Genomic DNA, 16,610 nt, shown 5'->3' with positions numbered 1-16,610 from the left:
ATATGAGAGGATGAGAGGGAAGAGAATTCCCGAGTTCAGGAGCACTATGAGAGGCGCTCGAGCTCCCTTAGAACAGAGTCCGACATGTGGTACAGAAAGTAGAGCTGCACAATCTGAGTGAGCGAGAGGGGTGTCAGACTGTAGGAGATCAGTGAGGTTGTGGAGAGCTTTAAATGTTAAGAGCGGTATTTTGTATTGTATTCTGTAGTTAACAGGGAGCCAGTGAAGCTGAGAGAGAATCGGTGTAATATGTTCAGTGGATTTAGAACAGCAGGTTATTATCTTGGCAGCAGAATTTTGAAGAAGTTGTAAGCGATTGATATGTTTTTGTGGGATGCCAGATAGAATAGCATTACAGTAATCTATACGTGAGGTGACTCGGGCATTAACCAATACTTCAGTACTGTGTTGCGTAAGAACAGGACGAAGTCTAGAAATGTTTTGGAGATGGTGAAGGCAGTCCGCGAAATGTTACTTATATGGGAGGAATTATTTAATAATTACAGTATTTAATAATTGCCATTATTAGTGTATAAATGGATATAAATAATTGCATTTAAGCGATTTGCCAAAATCTGTTGTATGTAAATGATACTGTTTTAAACGTTATTGTTTTTTCATCAGAAAACCCGGTTTCCACGTTTACCTGTAGGCCCTATTAGTTTAAATGGCACTTTTGCCACTCGCAATATGGCGTATGCGCTGACGTACCGTGTCGGCTGGGCAACACAGTGAATGCGGCGTCTATCTATATAGTATATATGTCTATGGTGTTGAACTTCACTTGTAATTTATAGACGTCAACGTTTAACTCCGTCAAGTTTTAGCCTCGCCCCATTCCACCTGCTGCAGTGACGGCTAGTTGAGCTTCAGTTTGACAGGGGCAATAAAAGCCTAACAACGTATCTTATATTATATTATGATAATCATGTTGTCATTAAAATACTGCAATACATGTTCATGTTAATAAGTGCAACAACATTTAACAATTAAATGATGTTTAAATGTGTTGTTTTAACATACTGTAACAGCAACCATGATGAAGACATTATGAGATACCGCTGATTGCTAATTATGTGACAGGCTTTTCATATGTGCTAATTTTTGCTGTGAGGTAATGAAAGGTTAAAATGTATCATTACTTTTTGGGGAATACTTACACTGTCAGAGAGATTCATATCAGGGTTGCACTTGTGGAACAGGCTAAAGTAATAGAGACAGTGTAGAACGGGGATAGGGAATGGGCCTGCAGCGTTAATGATACATTAAGTTCCACAAGTTATGGATTGTACAGAATAGTGTTTATATTATTGCTAGAAAGTAGGTGTGACTGTTCCTGCAATGTTGATAGCTTTTTTTTCCATTTCAGCACTACATGTCCATCCATCCATTGTCCAACCCGCTGAATCCAAACACAGGGTCACGGGGGTCTGCTGGAGCCAATCCCAGCCAACACAGGGCACAAGGCAGGGAACCAATCCTGGGCAGGGTGCCAACCCACCGCAGAGCACTACATATTGAATTCATTAATATTTATCATCTCTGCACACAATATAAGCGGTAGTTTTGCATCCTTTTTTATAGCATGTGGGACAGTGCAAAGCTTCGAAGCAGTCAGACCATTCCTGGAGCTTCGGATGTCATAAATCACATGGTAAGGAGACTTTGATACAAGCTTCATCATACTATGTCAATAGAGCGCACTGCACTGCACGAAACAAGCCTCGGTGTTACACGTTCCGTCCCAACCTACTGTGTGGTGAGTCGGTATTGTGGCCTTACTCACACAATGAAGACAGAAGAACACTCCAGGCAACTCTATGAAGAGCATGAGTCAGGGGATGGAGACAAGAAAACGTCCAAGTCACTGAATGTCCCTTAGTGTCCAGTGAAGTCAATCATTAAGAAATGAAAGAGAATGGCACAGATGAACATCTGCCTAGAGCACAAAACTGATAACCCCAATGTTTTTTGGGTGTCTCCGTCAATCTGCCTTCCCAGCCACAATTATTATATGTGGTGACCACAAGGGGGTGCCATTGAGCCCCAAACACCTGACACAACTCAACCAAACACAGTTTAGGGATAAAATAAAAGATTTTTATTACCCAGAGACACGTCCACAGGCTATAATATAATATAATATAATATAATATAATATAATATGTTTCCCCAAAGTGCCAGAGAGCTGATGACCTGTCAGATGAGGGAGGCTGAGGCCATAGAGGCCTAACAAGGGGCAGTAGGCCTCCAAATGTAGGCAGGATCAGGTTAACTACTCAAAAGTGAAGAGGGGAAGGACGAGTACTTTCTAATTTAACTTCTTGGAGGGGCACAACAGGTTCCCTAATTTGGAGGACAGACATCGCCGTAGGGAAAGGGGAGGGTTTTCTGCCTATCTGTTGTTTATATTTCTTTTTCATTTAATATACCGCACAGTTATTTATTTCATTTGCTGTATTTTGTGTCTCTGTGTGTGAGTGGTGCGAGTCAGGCCAAGGCTAGGTGCATTCCTGGGATCCCCACCAAAAAAAAAAAATAAATCACCGTCTCTATGACAGTGTAAATCTGAGCAGCACTGGACCGCTACAATTGTACGGCACCTTTAAGAGAAGGGACAGCTGACAAGCTCCCTAAAGGACCTGGGCTCGTATTTATCAAGCATCTCAGAGTAGGAAAATAGTCACAACTGGCTGAAAAACTTAAGAGTAACACAAATTTTCTCTTGGGAATAGGAGTAAAAGCATTTTATCCCGATTTTAACAGTTAAGTTAGAAAACCACTCCTAATTTCAGCAGGATTCAGGAGCTGTCCTAAGTGCCTTGAGCATGGGAAAGGTACTATATAAATAAAATGTATCATAATTATGATTATGATTATTATTATTAACTCACTAGGAGCTGCCAGAAGATGGCTTACATGCAATGAATAACATGCGTATTCTGGATGGTGGAATGTTTTGGAATCCATGAACAACAGTGAACTTATTAAAAGATATCAATTTGGCAGAGATGGAATAATATTTGTCATAAATCTCACGTTACACAGTTGGTCATTCTATGTGGAGAAGCCATGCGTTATCAGCTGAAATTAAAGTGTGGTAACGTTACCTGTAAAATGCAGTTTTGCAATAGTGATGATGTGGGTATCTAACAACCAACCAATTCTCAAAGCTTGCACTAACATTAGAGGGTCCTCGCAATGCGTGAGGTAATATAAAGACTTTTACATCTCCCCACCATTCCACATGGAGTAATATTAAAAACTGGCAGACATTTAGAGACCACTGGCCCAAGTGTGGATAAGCATGCGTATGTGAATCACAAGCGACATCACAGACTCAACACACCGGTGGTCATGGGTGTACTGTAGCAACTAGCATAGTAACTCTGAAGATTACCAGGGCTGGATGGGTGATTAATAGTGACGTGTCACACAGGTACTGTACACATTCCACAAACCAATGGGATATTCCCATTACACTTCACAAGGCCAGGAAGTTTCAAGGAAGGATAAACAGAGCTTTACAGAAGATGAAGGGAAATTATGGAGAGAGACAGAGACAGCACGGCATGGTGGAAGAAGATCAGGAATACTGGAAGAGTGACCATGGTTCATGCCATGGCTAGATTTACTATCACAGTTAATTTACGAGGCATTTCCCATTACAGTGGGAAGGTGATCCTTCTGAAAGTACGGCTGTGAATTACTCATTGTGAAATAAATGTGCCCATTACTGAGCTTTTCTCTCACTTGGTGTGTGTGTGTGTCTCATTCTTTCCATCTCAGTGCTCATTTCAGTATTATTCTTAATGCTGTTATAAAGTGGCTGCAATTACATGCAGCTGAGGCCAGTAACCTCGCCTAGTATGTTTTCCTTCATTTTCTTTGAAAATTATTTTTATTATCATCATATTTGTGGTGAAGCCTTAGCACAAGTATCTGAAAAGTACAAAACATAATCATGAGCACCTCGTTGCAGGCTGGGGTGCCATAAAATCATGACGTCATTCATTCTGAAATGTGAACTCCCATTCCTCTCTGCGAATGGGTGGAGGATGCTTCATAACTACTTCAGATGTCTTTCTCTGGGGTCAGACAAATTCTTATCCTAGTCAGACTTTTAGTGCAATTCCTAGGAGTAATTCTGAGATAAATCAGGCGCTGGTCTTTTAAAGGCTGCTAATGGTCACTATTGGTAATAGAAGTACCACCCCTTACTCTGAAGGAGACCCCAGGGCTGGGTTTGAAGGCACTCCAAGGTAGTGGCAGTTGTGTGTGTGTGTGTGTGTGTGGTGCGCACACAGAGAGTGAAACTGGGGGAAAGTGAGAAAGTGAGTGCTTGGTGCTGTTTGCTCGCTGGGTAAGTGGGTGAATAACCCCAAATAGTAAACGGGGGTTCGAAGCCTAAAGAGAGACAGCGTTGTTCTTATTTTGTATTTCTTTTGTGTTTCTATACTTGGTGAATTACACTTGTTACATTTGTAGTAAACAGAACACTCTTTTTAATACAGTAATTCATTATTGCTGAATGTTTTGTGAACAATATTATTCACCAAAAAAATGAAGGTACCCCTGGTTACATGATCTCGTAGTTTTAAGTCCTTTATCTTATTTTTTTCAGATCCTTTTTCTGTCCCTCATATAACACTAGATTTATCTTGAGCTCTTTTATCTATCTATGACCTCCTTTTAATATTGGACCTTATTTGTATAAACTGTGGGACAGCACACGGTGATTCAAGTGATACTTTGTTAAAGTGAAAAAGAAACAACAAAAAATGTCTTTAACTTGCATTTATTAACTTGTTAATGTACATTGAACTCATCATCATGCATTTTCCAGTAAACAATCCTGAATTAACAAGATTTTGCTGTTGAAGAGAAATGGGTTTTAAGAGCATTGCCTGGTGCAGGAGCATGACAAGTGGGCATTCACGAGTTCCTTAATGTCATCATTCTTTTTACTTAAATCTTCTTCAACAAGGCTCACTGTAGAATCTGGGAAAAGACAAGCAAAGTCATTAGACCAAATGAATGTGGTTTAGAAATCTGCATTACCGACATGGCCAGCTTTCGTATGCAAGGGGATGGCAAAGGGAACCAAGCAGGACTTTATGTAACTTTCTGGGGCCTTCTTTATTCTTTGTAAGTGTAAATTTTTCCATGACTTGTGCACTGACTCAGTTTCCAGATTACCATTCCTCTTCTGGGATTTCAGGATGGACTCACCTGTAGGGATGCAGTGGAAAGGAACCTGAACAGTTGTAGTTTCTGTTGGTGTGCAACCAGGTTTGCATCTAAGCACAGGTTCGGTGGCATAACATTTGGCATTTTTGTCATTAATAGTGATCTCCTTGTCCAATTTAACAAACTCCTTTTTCAGCTTGCAGTCTGCAAGAAGGAAGAGAAAACACTCATTTCAGTTAGCCGGCCATTTGTAGAGATCAGCATCTGCCTAAGGTTCAATGTCCAAAGTTTTCATAGCGGCTCGATGGGCTCCTACCCTGATCACAAGTTTCTTCTGTGATCGTCCAGCTCTGAGTAAAGGCTGAAGGACACGTTGTTAAGCGTCCACTGGGCATGGTGTATTCCCTTCTGGTCTCACCATCTCCTTTTCCACATAAACCACAAGTCTCTCCTTTCTTCAAGGAAGCCACCTGGATCTGTTATGTGCAGAAATGAGAGTTTTGTTCATGACAGTTCACTGCTCACATAGAAAAGAGCTGTCCACAAACATAGCATGCATTTCCTAAAAGATCTTGAGCCTTCTACCCCAGGCTAGTTACCCAATTAGTCTCTGTTTTATATGGCACCTTTCGAGTCCATTACAACAGTTCATACTACAGTTTGAAACATGTTTAATTTAATTCACTGTCACAGAGACCAGAGTCTACCCTGAAAATATCTGGCACACAGGGGAACTGACCCCGGACAGGGCATACTCTTATACATACTAATGCTTACTGTTGTAGACTTCCCAATTAATCTAATATGTAAGTCTACCAGATGTGATAAAATACAGAAAACAAACAACACAGACATGCAAACTCCACAGAAAGCGGTAGAGAGAGTGTGCCCAGTAGGCTGCCATTCAAACTCAGTCTCCTAGAGCGGAGAGACTGTAGTGCTAACTAGTGTGCCATTGAACCACCCAGCGATTAACAGTAACATAAAGCATTTACTCTAAAAGATCAAACAAACAAGCATCTGCACAGCCATAACAGCACATTGCTCACAGGCCAAGCCCGCTTCCAATACCTTGATTTGGTTCTTATCGAAGTAAACTTCTCTAAGCCCATGTTCACTCGCTTCTATGATTACTCCATTGCCTTCTCTGCGTACTGAGACTACAAATTCAAAAAAAGATTTAAAACATTACTAAAACTGCAGCTATAAAAGTACAGCCAGTCCAACTCATGCAGAGGAAATGGACAGAGGTGTACATCTGAAACATGTGAAACCTTGTAAATGTGAAAAGTGATATGAATGCCTTAAAAAGGGGAGTCAATGAAACCGTCTATGGAAGCCATCTAGTTCGAAATAGGAATGTGAGCCTTTCTGTGATCATTTGATTGGATAATGTGAAAAATTGTTTGTTGTGTTCATTAAATTATGTAGTTTAGGAAAGTGGTCCATAGTAGAGCACAATAGGAAATAAGATAATAGCTGAAATGTGCCTTGCACCAGACATACTGTACCTCTGAGATTACTTTATGTGTATTGGGAAAATGTTTCATAGTCTAACTTTATAATATATGAAGGAAAAAAAATCATTCTAACCTCCTCTGTCACTGTAAGGTAGGCTGGGAACATTCTGGCCATTCAGTTGGATGTTGACTGATTCACCTGAGTAAGACAGTTGAACATTCCTAGAAAAAAAAACAATAAAACACATATGAACATTAAAAATGTAACATTTGCAGCTAAATACTCATATTCAAAAATAAAACTGAATCATCTTTAATGAAGTTAAATTTAAGGAGAAGATTACAGAACATTAATTCAGTTTTTACTATGTAATCAACTAGCTGTGTAAGTGCTGTAAAAAGCCCAGGGTCCTAGAAACTATTGAAATCATCAGAAAAAAAACTGAAATGTGGAGATGTCAGGTAACTGAAAGGAACTACTCTGGGCATCTCTCTCCTAGGAGGATTCATTTTGCCAACGCGCTCGCCTCACTTGTGTATTAGCGGTGGGAGGAAAAGTAAAAGGAATAGCGTTTTGCCGGTGTTAGCGGCTAAGTGACTTTGTCTTTCTTCTGAGGTTTCGTTTTGCTGACGTGCTTACCTCACTTCTGTATTGGCGGCTAAGCAGATTTTCTGTTTCCTCAGAGGAGGAGCTCCTTACCCCGACTCCACCTTTCATTTCCGGGCCGCACAAACACACACACTTCCATGTGTAGACGTTTATATATAAGATTTCCCTTTCAACTAAAAATCCAGCCTGCTATACCCAATTGCATAAACAGCAGAGTCAATTTAAATCATTAAACAACCCTAACAAAAAACACCAGTACTATATTCAATGTGTACACACTGTCGTGGATGGCCAGAGGCCCTGTCTGGCTGAGATGCCAGCTGGATGGAAGGACCAGGGAAGAGAGGCTGTTCAGGGTATTATCTCCCCCGGGATGCAATTCCCGCAGAACATGCTGGAAGTTGGAGTTCACCGCAGCCCTGTTGGGTTCCTTGGGTGCCGCCAGTGGGAGTTGCAGAGACTGCAGAGCCCTGTTATGTCAGGCTTCCGCCACGCCTGGGAGTGATTCCAGATATACCTGATGAGCCACCTGGAGTACTTCCAGGTGCAGCTTAAAAGGAGCCTCCTGCCTTCATTCTGGGAGCCATTTTTGAGAGATAGAGGGATGAAGACTTGCTGGAGGAAGAGAAGTGGAAGCAGAGGGAGAGAGAAAGAAAAAGAAAGAAGAGAAGGCAAAGTGCTTTCTGTTCATTGTGCTTGTGTACTTTGCTGAGCAGGTGGGAAGTGAGTGAAGGCGTTTCCCATGAAAAAATAATAAATGTGTATTGCTGAAATTGTGTCTTTTGCGTCTGTCTGTGCTGGGCTTGGGGAGCTGAGCGCCCTTTGCGGGCCACAATATATATTTTATATAATACATATATAATAACTTGCGGTGGGCTGGCGCCCTGCCTGGGGTTTGTTGCACCCTGTGTTGGCTGGGATTGACTCCAGCAGACCCCCGTGACCCTGTAGTTAGGATGTAGCGGGTTGGATAATTGATGGATGGATAAATAATAACACAACATTCTCTAACCTTCTTAATCCATAATTTAGGAGTCCATCCCAGCAGCACTACTCACAAACCACAAACAAGCACTGGACAGGGTGCCAGTCAATAGCAGGGCCACAAAGGGTCAATTTGGAATCTCCAATTAGCCAAAATTCTTGTCTTTAGGGGTTTTAGACAAATAAAAAAACAACATGCATAGGGAAATCCATACTGTACATGGACAACAAGAGAATTTGAACACTGGACACTAAATCTATGAACAGCAGCATTACTTACAAGGTGCTGCCCACAATGCTTATTAATTCAGGCTTGTGTAAATTTTAAAAATGCTTCTCCTTATACATTTGTAGTTATTTTATGTATTTTGCTATATGCTATCAGAACTCAGCACACTTTCTATTTCCACAGATGGTCATTGCAGACTGTTGCCTCTAATCATCTCTCATACCAAAATGCTATGAACCTTTCTCATCTTTCTGCAGGGCATAACAGATTTTAGAATTAGTGACAAGTTATATACAGTAGATCAGACGATTAAAGAGGCACACTCACTTGTTAGCCACGACAACCCTCAGCATTTTGCGTTTCAAAGAGTCCATTTTTCTGTACAGCACTGCATATTGAAGGTTTTCTGTGCAATCCTGAGCCAAGATAACCTCACAAGAGTCAGGCAATTTCGCATCAAACTCTACATTGTTAAATGTGTTAATTTTACTGCGATTCAGTGTGCAGTGACCTGTGGAACCAACAGGGAAAAAAAACAGTTTCTTTTACATAACAAGAAAAACAGAACAATGCTTTATTTCATTCATTCATTTTACAAACCTGTTTATTGTATTGGGTGCCCAGCAGTAGCCACTGTGTGGCCGTCTACTCACTTTACAACTCAAGCATACACCCATACTCACTTACAATGGCAAAATTTACAGTTGGCAATTAAACTAATGCACACATCAATGGGATGTGGGAAGAACCCTATGTACCATAAAGAAAAATGGCTGAGAGATGACTAGCTAGGACTGATACCTATATTTGGTAATCATGAGCTGTAAGGCTGCAGTGTTAAGCAAAGTCTGTCAGCCATTGTCAAACCTGCTTAGTCCTGAACAGGGTTGCAGGTGGGTGTCGGTGCTGGAGTCTATCCCAGGTAGTATTAGACGCAAGGCATGAAACAACTCTGAACAGGGCATCAGCCCATCGCATGGCAAACATGCCCACGCACCAACCACACACTAGGGCTAGTTTATTAAGCACAGTACACCCTAAAATGTATCAATACACATGTATTTGTATAATCATGTGGAAATCAGGCCTAGAGGCATTTTCTGTAATCAGTTGACAAGGCCTGAGGTATTCGTGCATGGCCATTGTTTCTTATTAATAAGCATCTTCTCTTTGTCCACAGGGGAAAATTATTTACTTCCTCATTCATACGCATTTAAATAACAGTCACTAAGAATCTTACACACCTGCTGCAGCTTCAGCCAGCATATAAGGAATGTTGTTGACCATACTCCATCCAGACTGTGTGGATCCAGGGATGAGGTTTTGACCAAAAGGTAAGGCAATAGGACTGCTAATAGCACGGGTGAAGACCGTCAACTGCAGAATATATGAAATAAAGACAATTTGTAAATAAGTGGACCTTTGGCACATTTGTATAAATGTATATTGAATTTATATATATATGTATATATATATACTAGTCATTTAGCCCGTTACAATAACGGGCGCTAGAACAGTAGTGCATAAACATTAGTAGGAACAGTCTATATTAAATGGCATGGGACTTTGACCTAATTCTTTTTGTTGGTCATATTTTTCTTTCTTTCAGCCTTTCTTTTGTTGATGTTTACTTGCTGAGCTGACCGTTCTTCGTGGGCTGCCGCCATGTATTGTGTGTCTTTAATTTTCTGTGACAGTAATACTGTCTTGTACGGCTCTATTCAATAAGGGCGCGCGCACAAAAAGGCGAGCTTCAAAAGTGCGACCTCAATTGAGCGCGGCGAATAAAGGTGTTCGTAGATAATTTAGTTCAAATGGCTCTGGAATATGTGAAGAGCAACAAAGGTGCAGATCTTTATTTATGCGCGCCTTTATTCGCTGCGCCCAATTGAGGTCGCCCTTTTGAGGCTCGCCTTTTTGTGCGCGCCCTAATTGAAGGATGCCTGTGCGCGCCCTTATTGAAGGATACCGTCTTGTACGTCTGCTGGCTTGTACGTCCGTAATATACCTTTAATTTTCTCTGGCAGTAATACAGGCGTGTGCGTCGGTAATATGCCTTTAATCTCCTCTGACAGTAATACTGGTTTGTATGTGGCTGTAATATACGTCACTGTATTGTGTACCTTTAATTTCCTCTCGCAGTAATACTGGTTTGTATTTCCGTAAAACACTTGTAACTTTCTCTGACAGTAATATCGCGCATCGCACCGTGCCCCGCACATGCACACTTCATCAGAAGACACCCACACACGGACACCTGGACACACATAGGGATTTTATATATATATATAGTTGACCCTTGATATACGACCGGCCTGACATGCAAACAATTTGGTTTACGACCAAAATTTTTATTTTGAATTACGACCATCGTCTTGCGTTACGACCCGAATGTGATCACGTGTATCCGCTTGTGTGATTGTAAACAAACAGCCGAGAGCGTTTGTAAGCGTCAGTCGGAGCCCAGATACTTGTGTTTGTGGACGTAATTTTGGTCAGTCCAGTGATTTATATAATTTATTTCGATAATTGCTAAGGAAGGAAGAGAAGGTAACGAAGGTAAAGAAAGCGATCACAATCGAAACGAAGAAGAAAATTGTGTGGAAATATGAGAGTAGCGTTCGTGTGACCGATCTCGCTAATATGTACAGCATGTCGAAATCTACCATCTCGACAATTTTACAAAGAAAAGATTTGTATAAGGAAACTCCTTCCAAACAATAACCACCTTCCATTTCATCCTCCTTCTCCTTCCTTCCTGCAAGCCAAAGATGTCAACTTAAATGGTGAGTACATTATGAAATTGTTGTTTATGGTAGGCTAGGCAGTTTTTATAACTTTTTGGTTAGTACATTAGAAAAAATATTGGTGTTTTTGGTAAATTATGCACATTATACAACCCTTTTTTACTAAAAAAAGTTAAGTAAGTGTTGCTGTTGGAGGTTCAGAACACATTAAGGGCATTTCCATTATTTCTTATGGGAAAAATAGTCTTGACTTACAACCAACTTGAGTTACAACCAGCTATTGCGAACGAATTGAGTTCGTAAGTCAAGGGTCCACTGTATACTGTATACATACTGTATATGTATATATATAAAACAAGCTCACTGTGTGTAATCATACTGTAGGGTCACGTTGCCCCACATGGCTCTTATCTGTCTATCTAACTGACAGTGAATTGCCACGTAAACACCAAGGCCCCATAAACCACAGACAGTGCTAGTGCTAATGAAAGGAGAATTTATGTAAACAAAATCCAATTGGGGGAACACATGTTTTCCCATCAATAACAGTAGAAGAGGCTATAGGGTTTCTCTGGAATCAGTCTCTTAATCATGCATCTTTTTATATATTACACACACAGCATATATCTTTTAAAAAATTCAATATAAATTAATTTATAAAATTCAATTCTTGTCAAATATTTTCTACATCTCTGTAGTAGAGGTACTTGGTTTCAGACCTGGAAGATACTCAAAACAGCAGCGGATACCGATTTTCATAATAGCCATTTTTTGATTAGAGGCTAATTACTGCTTTGAACTGAACTCTTTGCTTTATTTGGCTTCTTGTTTTGCATTTTACTCTTGGTGTGATTGCAGGATTAATCAAATCAAGCAATATTCAGGTAAATATTTTCTTGTTTGTGGGTAGAAATTAATAGATTTGTTCTCCACAGTGCTTATAGAAAACTGATATTGAAAATGAACAAATCGTATATCCTAGTAACTTTTCTTCAGCTGTGTGGTATCTTATAAATAACATCAATTTTTCTGTACATTTGAGCTGGCCCATGTATTCTGGGATGTAGTGTTCCTATAGGAATCATGTAAACAGAAGAGGATCCTGTCCAGATACTGTATTAATGGTATTACACAATTACCTTTGGCATTTTAACCACAGCATCAATGGTTCTTGTAGAAGTAGCTGCAAAAATGACAGTCATTTCCCTTGATGGGTTCCTCTGTGTGCGCTCAGAAAATCCTAGGAAATAAGCTGCAGCTGGCACATAATTAGCAATCCTGTAACACCAAAAGATAATGATTGTTTAATATAAAAGCCATAAGAAGAGAAAATAGCTACAAATATTGTAGATGGCTGACAGCTCTTGGGAAAAGATGAGGAGGAAGAATTCCTGGTGCATCATTCATCCAGCCATTTCCGACAGGCCTAATCCATTCCCTGCCACCATAAACAGGCTGCTTATCTTGGCAGCAACAGCATACAGGTGAGCTAGAGCAAACACTTACTGGGTCAATTTGAGGCCTACTGTTTTTCTGACAGAATAACTTCATGTAAATTCTATACAGAAGGCAATAAAGGAAACCAAACCAGGGTCCATTTACCATTCACAACACTCCCATACTGCAATACCATTTTCCTCAAATAAAACCAATTCTATACAGAATGAGAAAAATCAAACCCGACCACTTACATTTTTCCAATAGCCTTAGCTCGTCTGGGTATCTTCCACCACTGTGCTTTAATCTGGACAGCTGGGTGAGCTGATAATTGTCCGGTCGTTGCTTTAAATGACATCCTGTAATCCTGACACTCCTGGCCCCATTTCAGCATTGCCTGGATGAAAAAAGGAGATGATGTTTCATTTGGATCAGTTTTGCTTATTGAATGGAGGGCATCAAGTAATCTCTCTTTTTGTAGCTTTAAAATGTCAACAATTGATCCAGAGAAAAGCCTGCTCATCTCAAGCCACATGGCATACCAGCCCGCTTTCTCTGATTGAATTATACAATAGAATTCAGAGCTTCTGCCAGAGAGGCACAGCAATTTACTACTAACGTAACTCAAATTGTCCAACACCAGAGGGACATAAAATATTACCGTTGCTTTCTGGTCACTAAGCTTCACAGCATCCATGCAGATCTGCCACTTGCTCTTCTCTTTCATGTCAGCCACCATCATTTGCAGTCTTGGTTTGTGTGCTGTAGAATCATGGTAGAGAGCCACCTGATAGCCCTGCTGCCTGCCATCACTCCTCACAGCTCGAAGAATAACAGCCAGCACTGGAGGGACAGCATCTCCAAGGAACCTAGGCTGGGTACGCACAACGTAAGGGGACACCTTTAATCCAAGCCACTATCCATTGGTGCAATGCGCAGCAAATGACAGGTGCAGATCTGTCACATTGGCCTACCTTTTTGGTGGCTGTAGCAAAACTGGAGGCTTCACTGCTGCTGCTGCTGCTACTGCTGCTGCTGCTTTCACTGGAGCTGCTGCGCTGTCTGTTATTAGTGTGCTGAAACCAAAAACAAAACTATGAACCTCTCAAACGTATTCCAGAGGCAATGTGGCTGAGTCCGCAACCAATGTGTTTATGTGCCTAGTGCATACAATATGCTTCAAAAACAATGACTATACATTCCGTTTCAGTTTTTAAACTAAACGCATTTAGTTGCCATTAATGTGTCTCTTCAAAATCATCAGGTTGCTGCAGCACACTTCTATTATTTACTGCATTTACACTGCAAACTCATTTCACAAGGTGCAAACCAACACCATTTTGAACAGCTTGAAAACAATGTGCAAGTTCAAATCTGCTACAGACTTTCCTAACAGCATTATCAGAAGCAAACTATATGACATTTAGAACTTGTAAACATTAGTTTTATGTCAAAGAGGCATCTCCACAGCGAACACAAGCCAAATGTGCTGAACCGAGCTCCTTACCAAATTTCAACAGAGAGGTTAAGTGATCTGTTTAGTATTATATGGTGAGATGGTGATGGAGACTGGAATGGTTAGATTGTGTTGGCCAAATTGAATCTTCAGACTAGACACCCCACTGTGCTTCACACCAGTAGTTGTGATTCCCCTTTTGAGCAGGTTTTATTAGCGAGTTCAGTACCTGATGGACGTGAGCAGACTTGAACTTGACTTCATAAATCTCTGGATCTCGGATCTGCAATAAAAGAATGGGTTTCAAGTATGATCATTAGAGCTGGAAATGTTCATTATTTTGTTAGGTGGCAAGCAGTGAGGATCCAGTAAAAATCCAGAAGATTTATGTCAGGTACATTCCACCAGTGCACATTTCAGTCTTAGGACAGAATGGCCACACAGTAAGGGCTTTACCTTTATGGGTGTAACAACAATAAAGAAAATATTACAAAGTGATACTGACTATGGCAAGCCCAATTCACATATAGAGATATCGTTCAATCAATATCCAATATCATAAAATTCAAACCACCTTCTACAGTATGTGAAATTCATTTCATGACATCTCAAATACATTTTAGATCAAATTGACCTTGCATGCATTTTTCATTTTGAGATATCTTAAAATCATTTTTTGTACTGTCTTGAAGCAGTACAAAAAACTGGATTCTTTTTCTCTGTTCTTACTGTCTACTGTCCTGCCAGCGGGTCCAAAACAATGGGGCTGAGTTTAAAGGGTTAAAATAAATATGTATAATTCATTTTAAGATATTTTTGTATGTATTTCAAGATGTCTTAAAATGTATTTTGAGATATCTCTATATGTGAATTTAGCTTGCCACAACAACGGACTACACAGTACATGTCTTCACATTGGACAAAAGGACATTCCTGTGAAAAACTGAAATACATCACCTGCTCCTGACTGGACTCGCTGGAGGACTGGCTGCTGCTGACAGAGCTGCTCACACTCCAGGCCTGTTTAGTTCCTGGCTGTCGTTTCTTCTTCTGCCGACTGGCATTGGAGGATTCACTGCTACTGCTGCTGCTACTGCTGCTGCTACTGCTGCTGCTGCTACTGCTGCTGCTGCTGCTACTCTTGTTTCTCCGTCTGTTCCTTGAATTTTGGTCCTTTTGATCATCAGGGCTCAGCTCATCTGCCTTGTTCTTCCGTCGTCGCATGGAAGATTGACTACTGGAAGAAGATGATGATGATGATGATGAAGAGGAAGATGAGGAGGAGGATGAAGAGGATGAAGAAGAGGAGGAGGATCTGGAATAACGACGCCTGCTCTTGACATTCAGATTTTGCTTTCTCTTATCATTCTGTTGACTGGAGGAGCTGCTTGAAGAGCTGCTGTTACTTTGAGAGCTGGATGATGATGGGGAGGAAGATGAAGAGGAGCTTCTCTGAGTTAAGTTCTTTGGAGCACTCTGTTAAAACAAAGATAATTTAAAAATTCAGTTTGGATTTGCCTAGTAACCTAACCCTATATGATTTTGGGATGTGGGAAGAAAGCAATGAAGCTAGAGAAACCTCTGTATACATGGAATAAAAGTCCAACCTCTGTATAGACAGTGACCAGACCAGGAATGGAACCTGGGGAACTGGTGGTGGGGGGCAGCAATGCCCACCTTTGTGTGATTGTGCTATCTGAAAAATACACGTTAAAGACAAAATACTTTTATTATTGTTCTCTAGCTTAAATTTGTCAGTATTCTGTCACAAAAAGGGTGGTGGCTTTATGGCAATTGTAAATTGGAAGCAATGCATTATAACAAGTACAGACCAGGATACTTAAGTGTTCATTGTAAACAATGGGAGAGTGTATTCTAAAATGAGGTGATCCTTTGTGGAAGTTATGTTCCTTATCATGACCTGGGTTTATTCTTAATAGTCAGTCTAAATAATATTAATTATTGTAGGGACTTAACATGGTGGATGCTTATTTAATCTTATTTTGTAGATCTGCTATCATTCTTTAACTGAAATCCACCACTAGAGCTCAGAACTCATCAATAAGACGGTGCACATCTTCCACTGTCTCAGAGACTTTACTTGTGCAATGCCTTCCTATCAACAAAAAACAAAAGTACCTCATCAGTTTTGAGAATTTCCATAAGCTTCTGCACTGCAGCCTCGGACCCTTTGTGTGTTTCCTTTTCTTTAATTTCCTTCAGTGTGATAAGCTTGATGATCTTGGAAGCTGCCTTCTCACCTGCCTGAATTTCGATCTGAAGTTTTTCAATGGGCTCTTCTGTGTGTACTATTGCCATAAGAGAATAGGAAGAACAAGAGTCAGCCTCCTTAGCCGGCGCAATTCCTTGTACAGAACCAAGACCCCTGCGCTAAGCTCTTACGTCATAGTAAAGACAAACCTTTATTTTTACTTTAAACACATTTAACAGAGGAGCAAATCTGTTTATGTCCAACACAGTTAGACTGCATAGCAAA

At 40.5% G+C, this 16,610-nt stretch overlaps 1 protein-coding gene across 1 annotated transcript in view; it reads right to left on the bottom strand.

Moving 5' to 3' along the window:
• Positions 1-4,782: 4,782 nt before the first annotated feature.
• LOC114659208 (vitellogenin-like) overlaps positions 4,783-16,610 on the bottom strand; it is a 30,261-nt gene continuing 18,433 nt past the window's right edge. The window contains exons 22-35 of the mRNA XM_028811539.2: positions 16,253-16,422; positions 15,071-15,589; positions 14,343-14,396; positions 13,632-13,733; positions 13,319-13,531; positions 12,912-13,054; positions 12,360-12,498; positions 9,718-9,850; positions 8,801-8,984; positions 6,784-6,872; positions 6,262-6,350; positions 5,507-5,666; positions 5,233-5,394; positions 4,783-5,001 (exon numbers count right to left, since the gene is read on the bottom strand). Of these exons, the coding sequence (XP_028667372.2) occupies positions 4,895-5,001; positions 5,233-5,394; positions 5,507-5,666; positions 6,262-6,350; positions 6,784-6,872; positions 8,801-8,984; positions 9,718-9,850; positions 12,360-12,498; positions 12,912-13,054; positions 13,319-13,531; positions 13,632-13,733; positions 14,343-14,396; positions 15,071-15,589; positions 16,253-16,422 (2,264 nt within the window). The 3' untranslated portion in view covers positions 4,783-4,894. The remainder of the gene's footprint in view (positions 5,002-5,232; positions 5,395-5,506; positions 5,667-6,261; positions 6,351-6,783; positions 6,873-8,800; positions 8,985-9,717; positions 9,851-12,359; positions 12,499-12,911; positions 13,055-13,318; positions 13,532-13,631; positions 13,734-14,342; positions 14,397-15,070; positions 15,590-16,252; positions 16,423-16,610) is intronic.

Source organism: Erpetoichthys calabaricus, chromosome 10, assembly GCF_900747795.2.
Source record: "Erpetoichthys calabaricus chromosome 10, fErpCal1.3, whole genome shotgun sequence".
In the NCBI taxonomy this organism is placed as follows: Eukaryota; Metazoa; Chordata; class Cladistia; order Polypteriformes; family Polypteridae; genus Erpetoichthys; species Erpetoichthys calabaricus.
The sequence above is the reverse complement of the archived record's forward strand: the minus strand, read 5'-3'. Positions and strand labels throughout refer to the sequence as shown.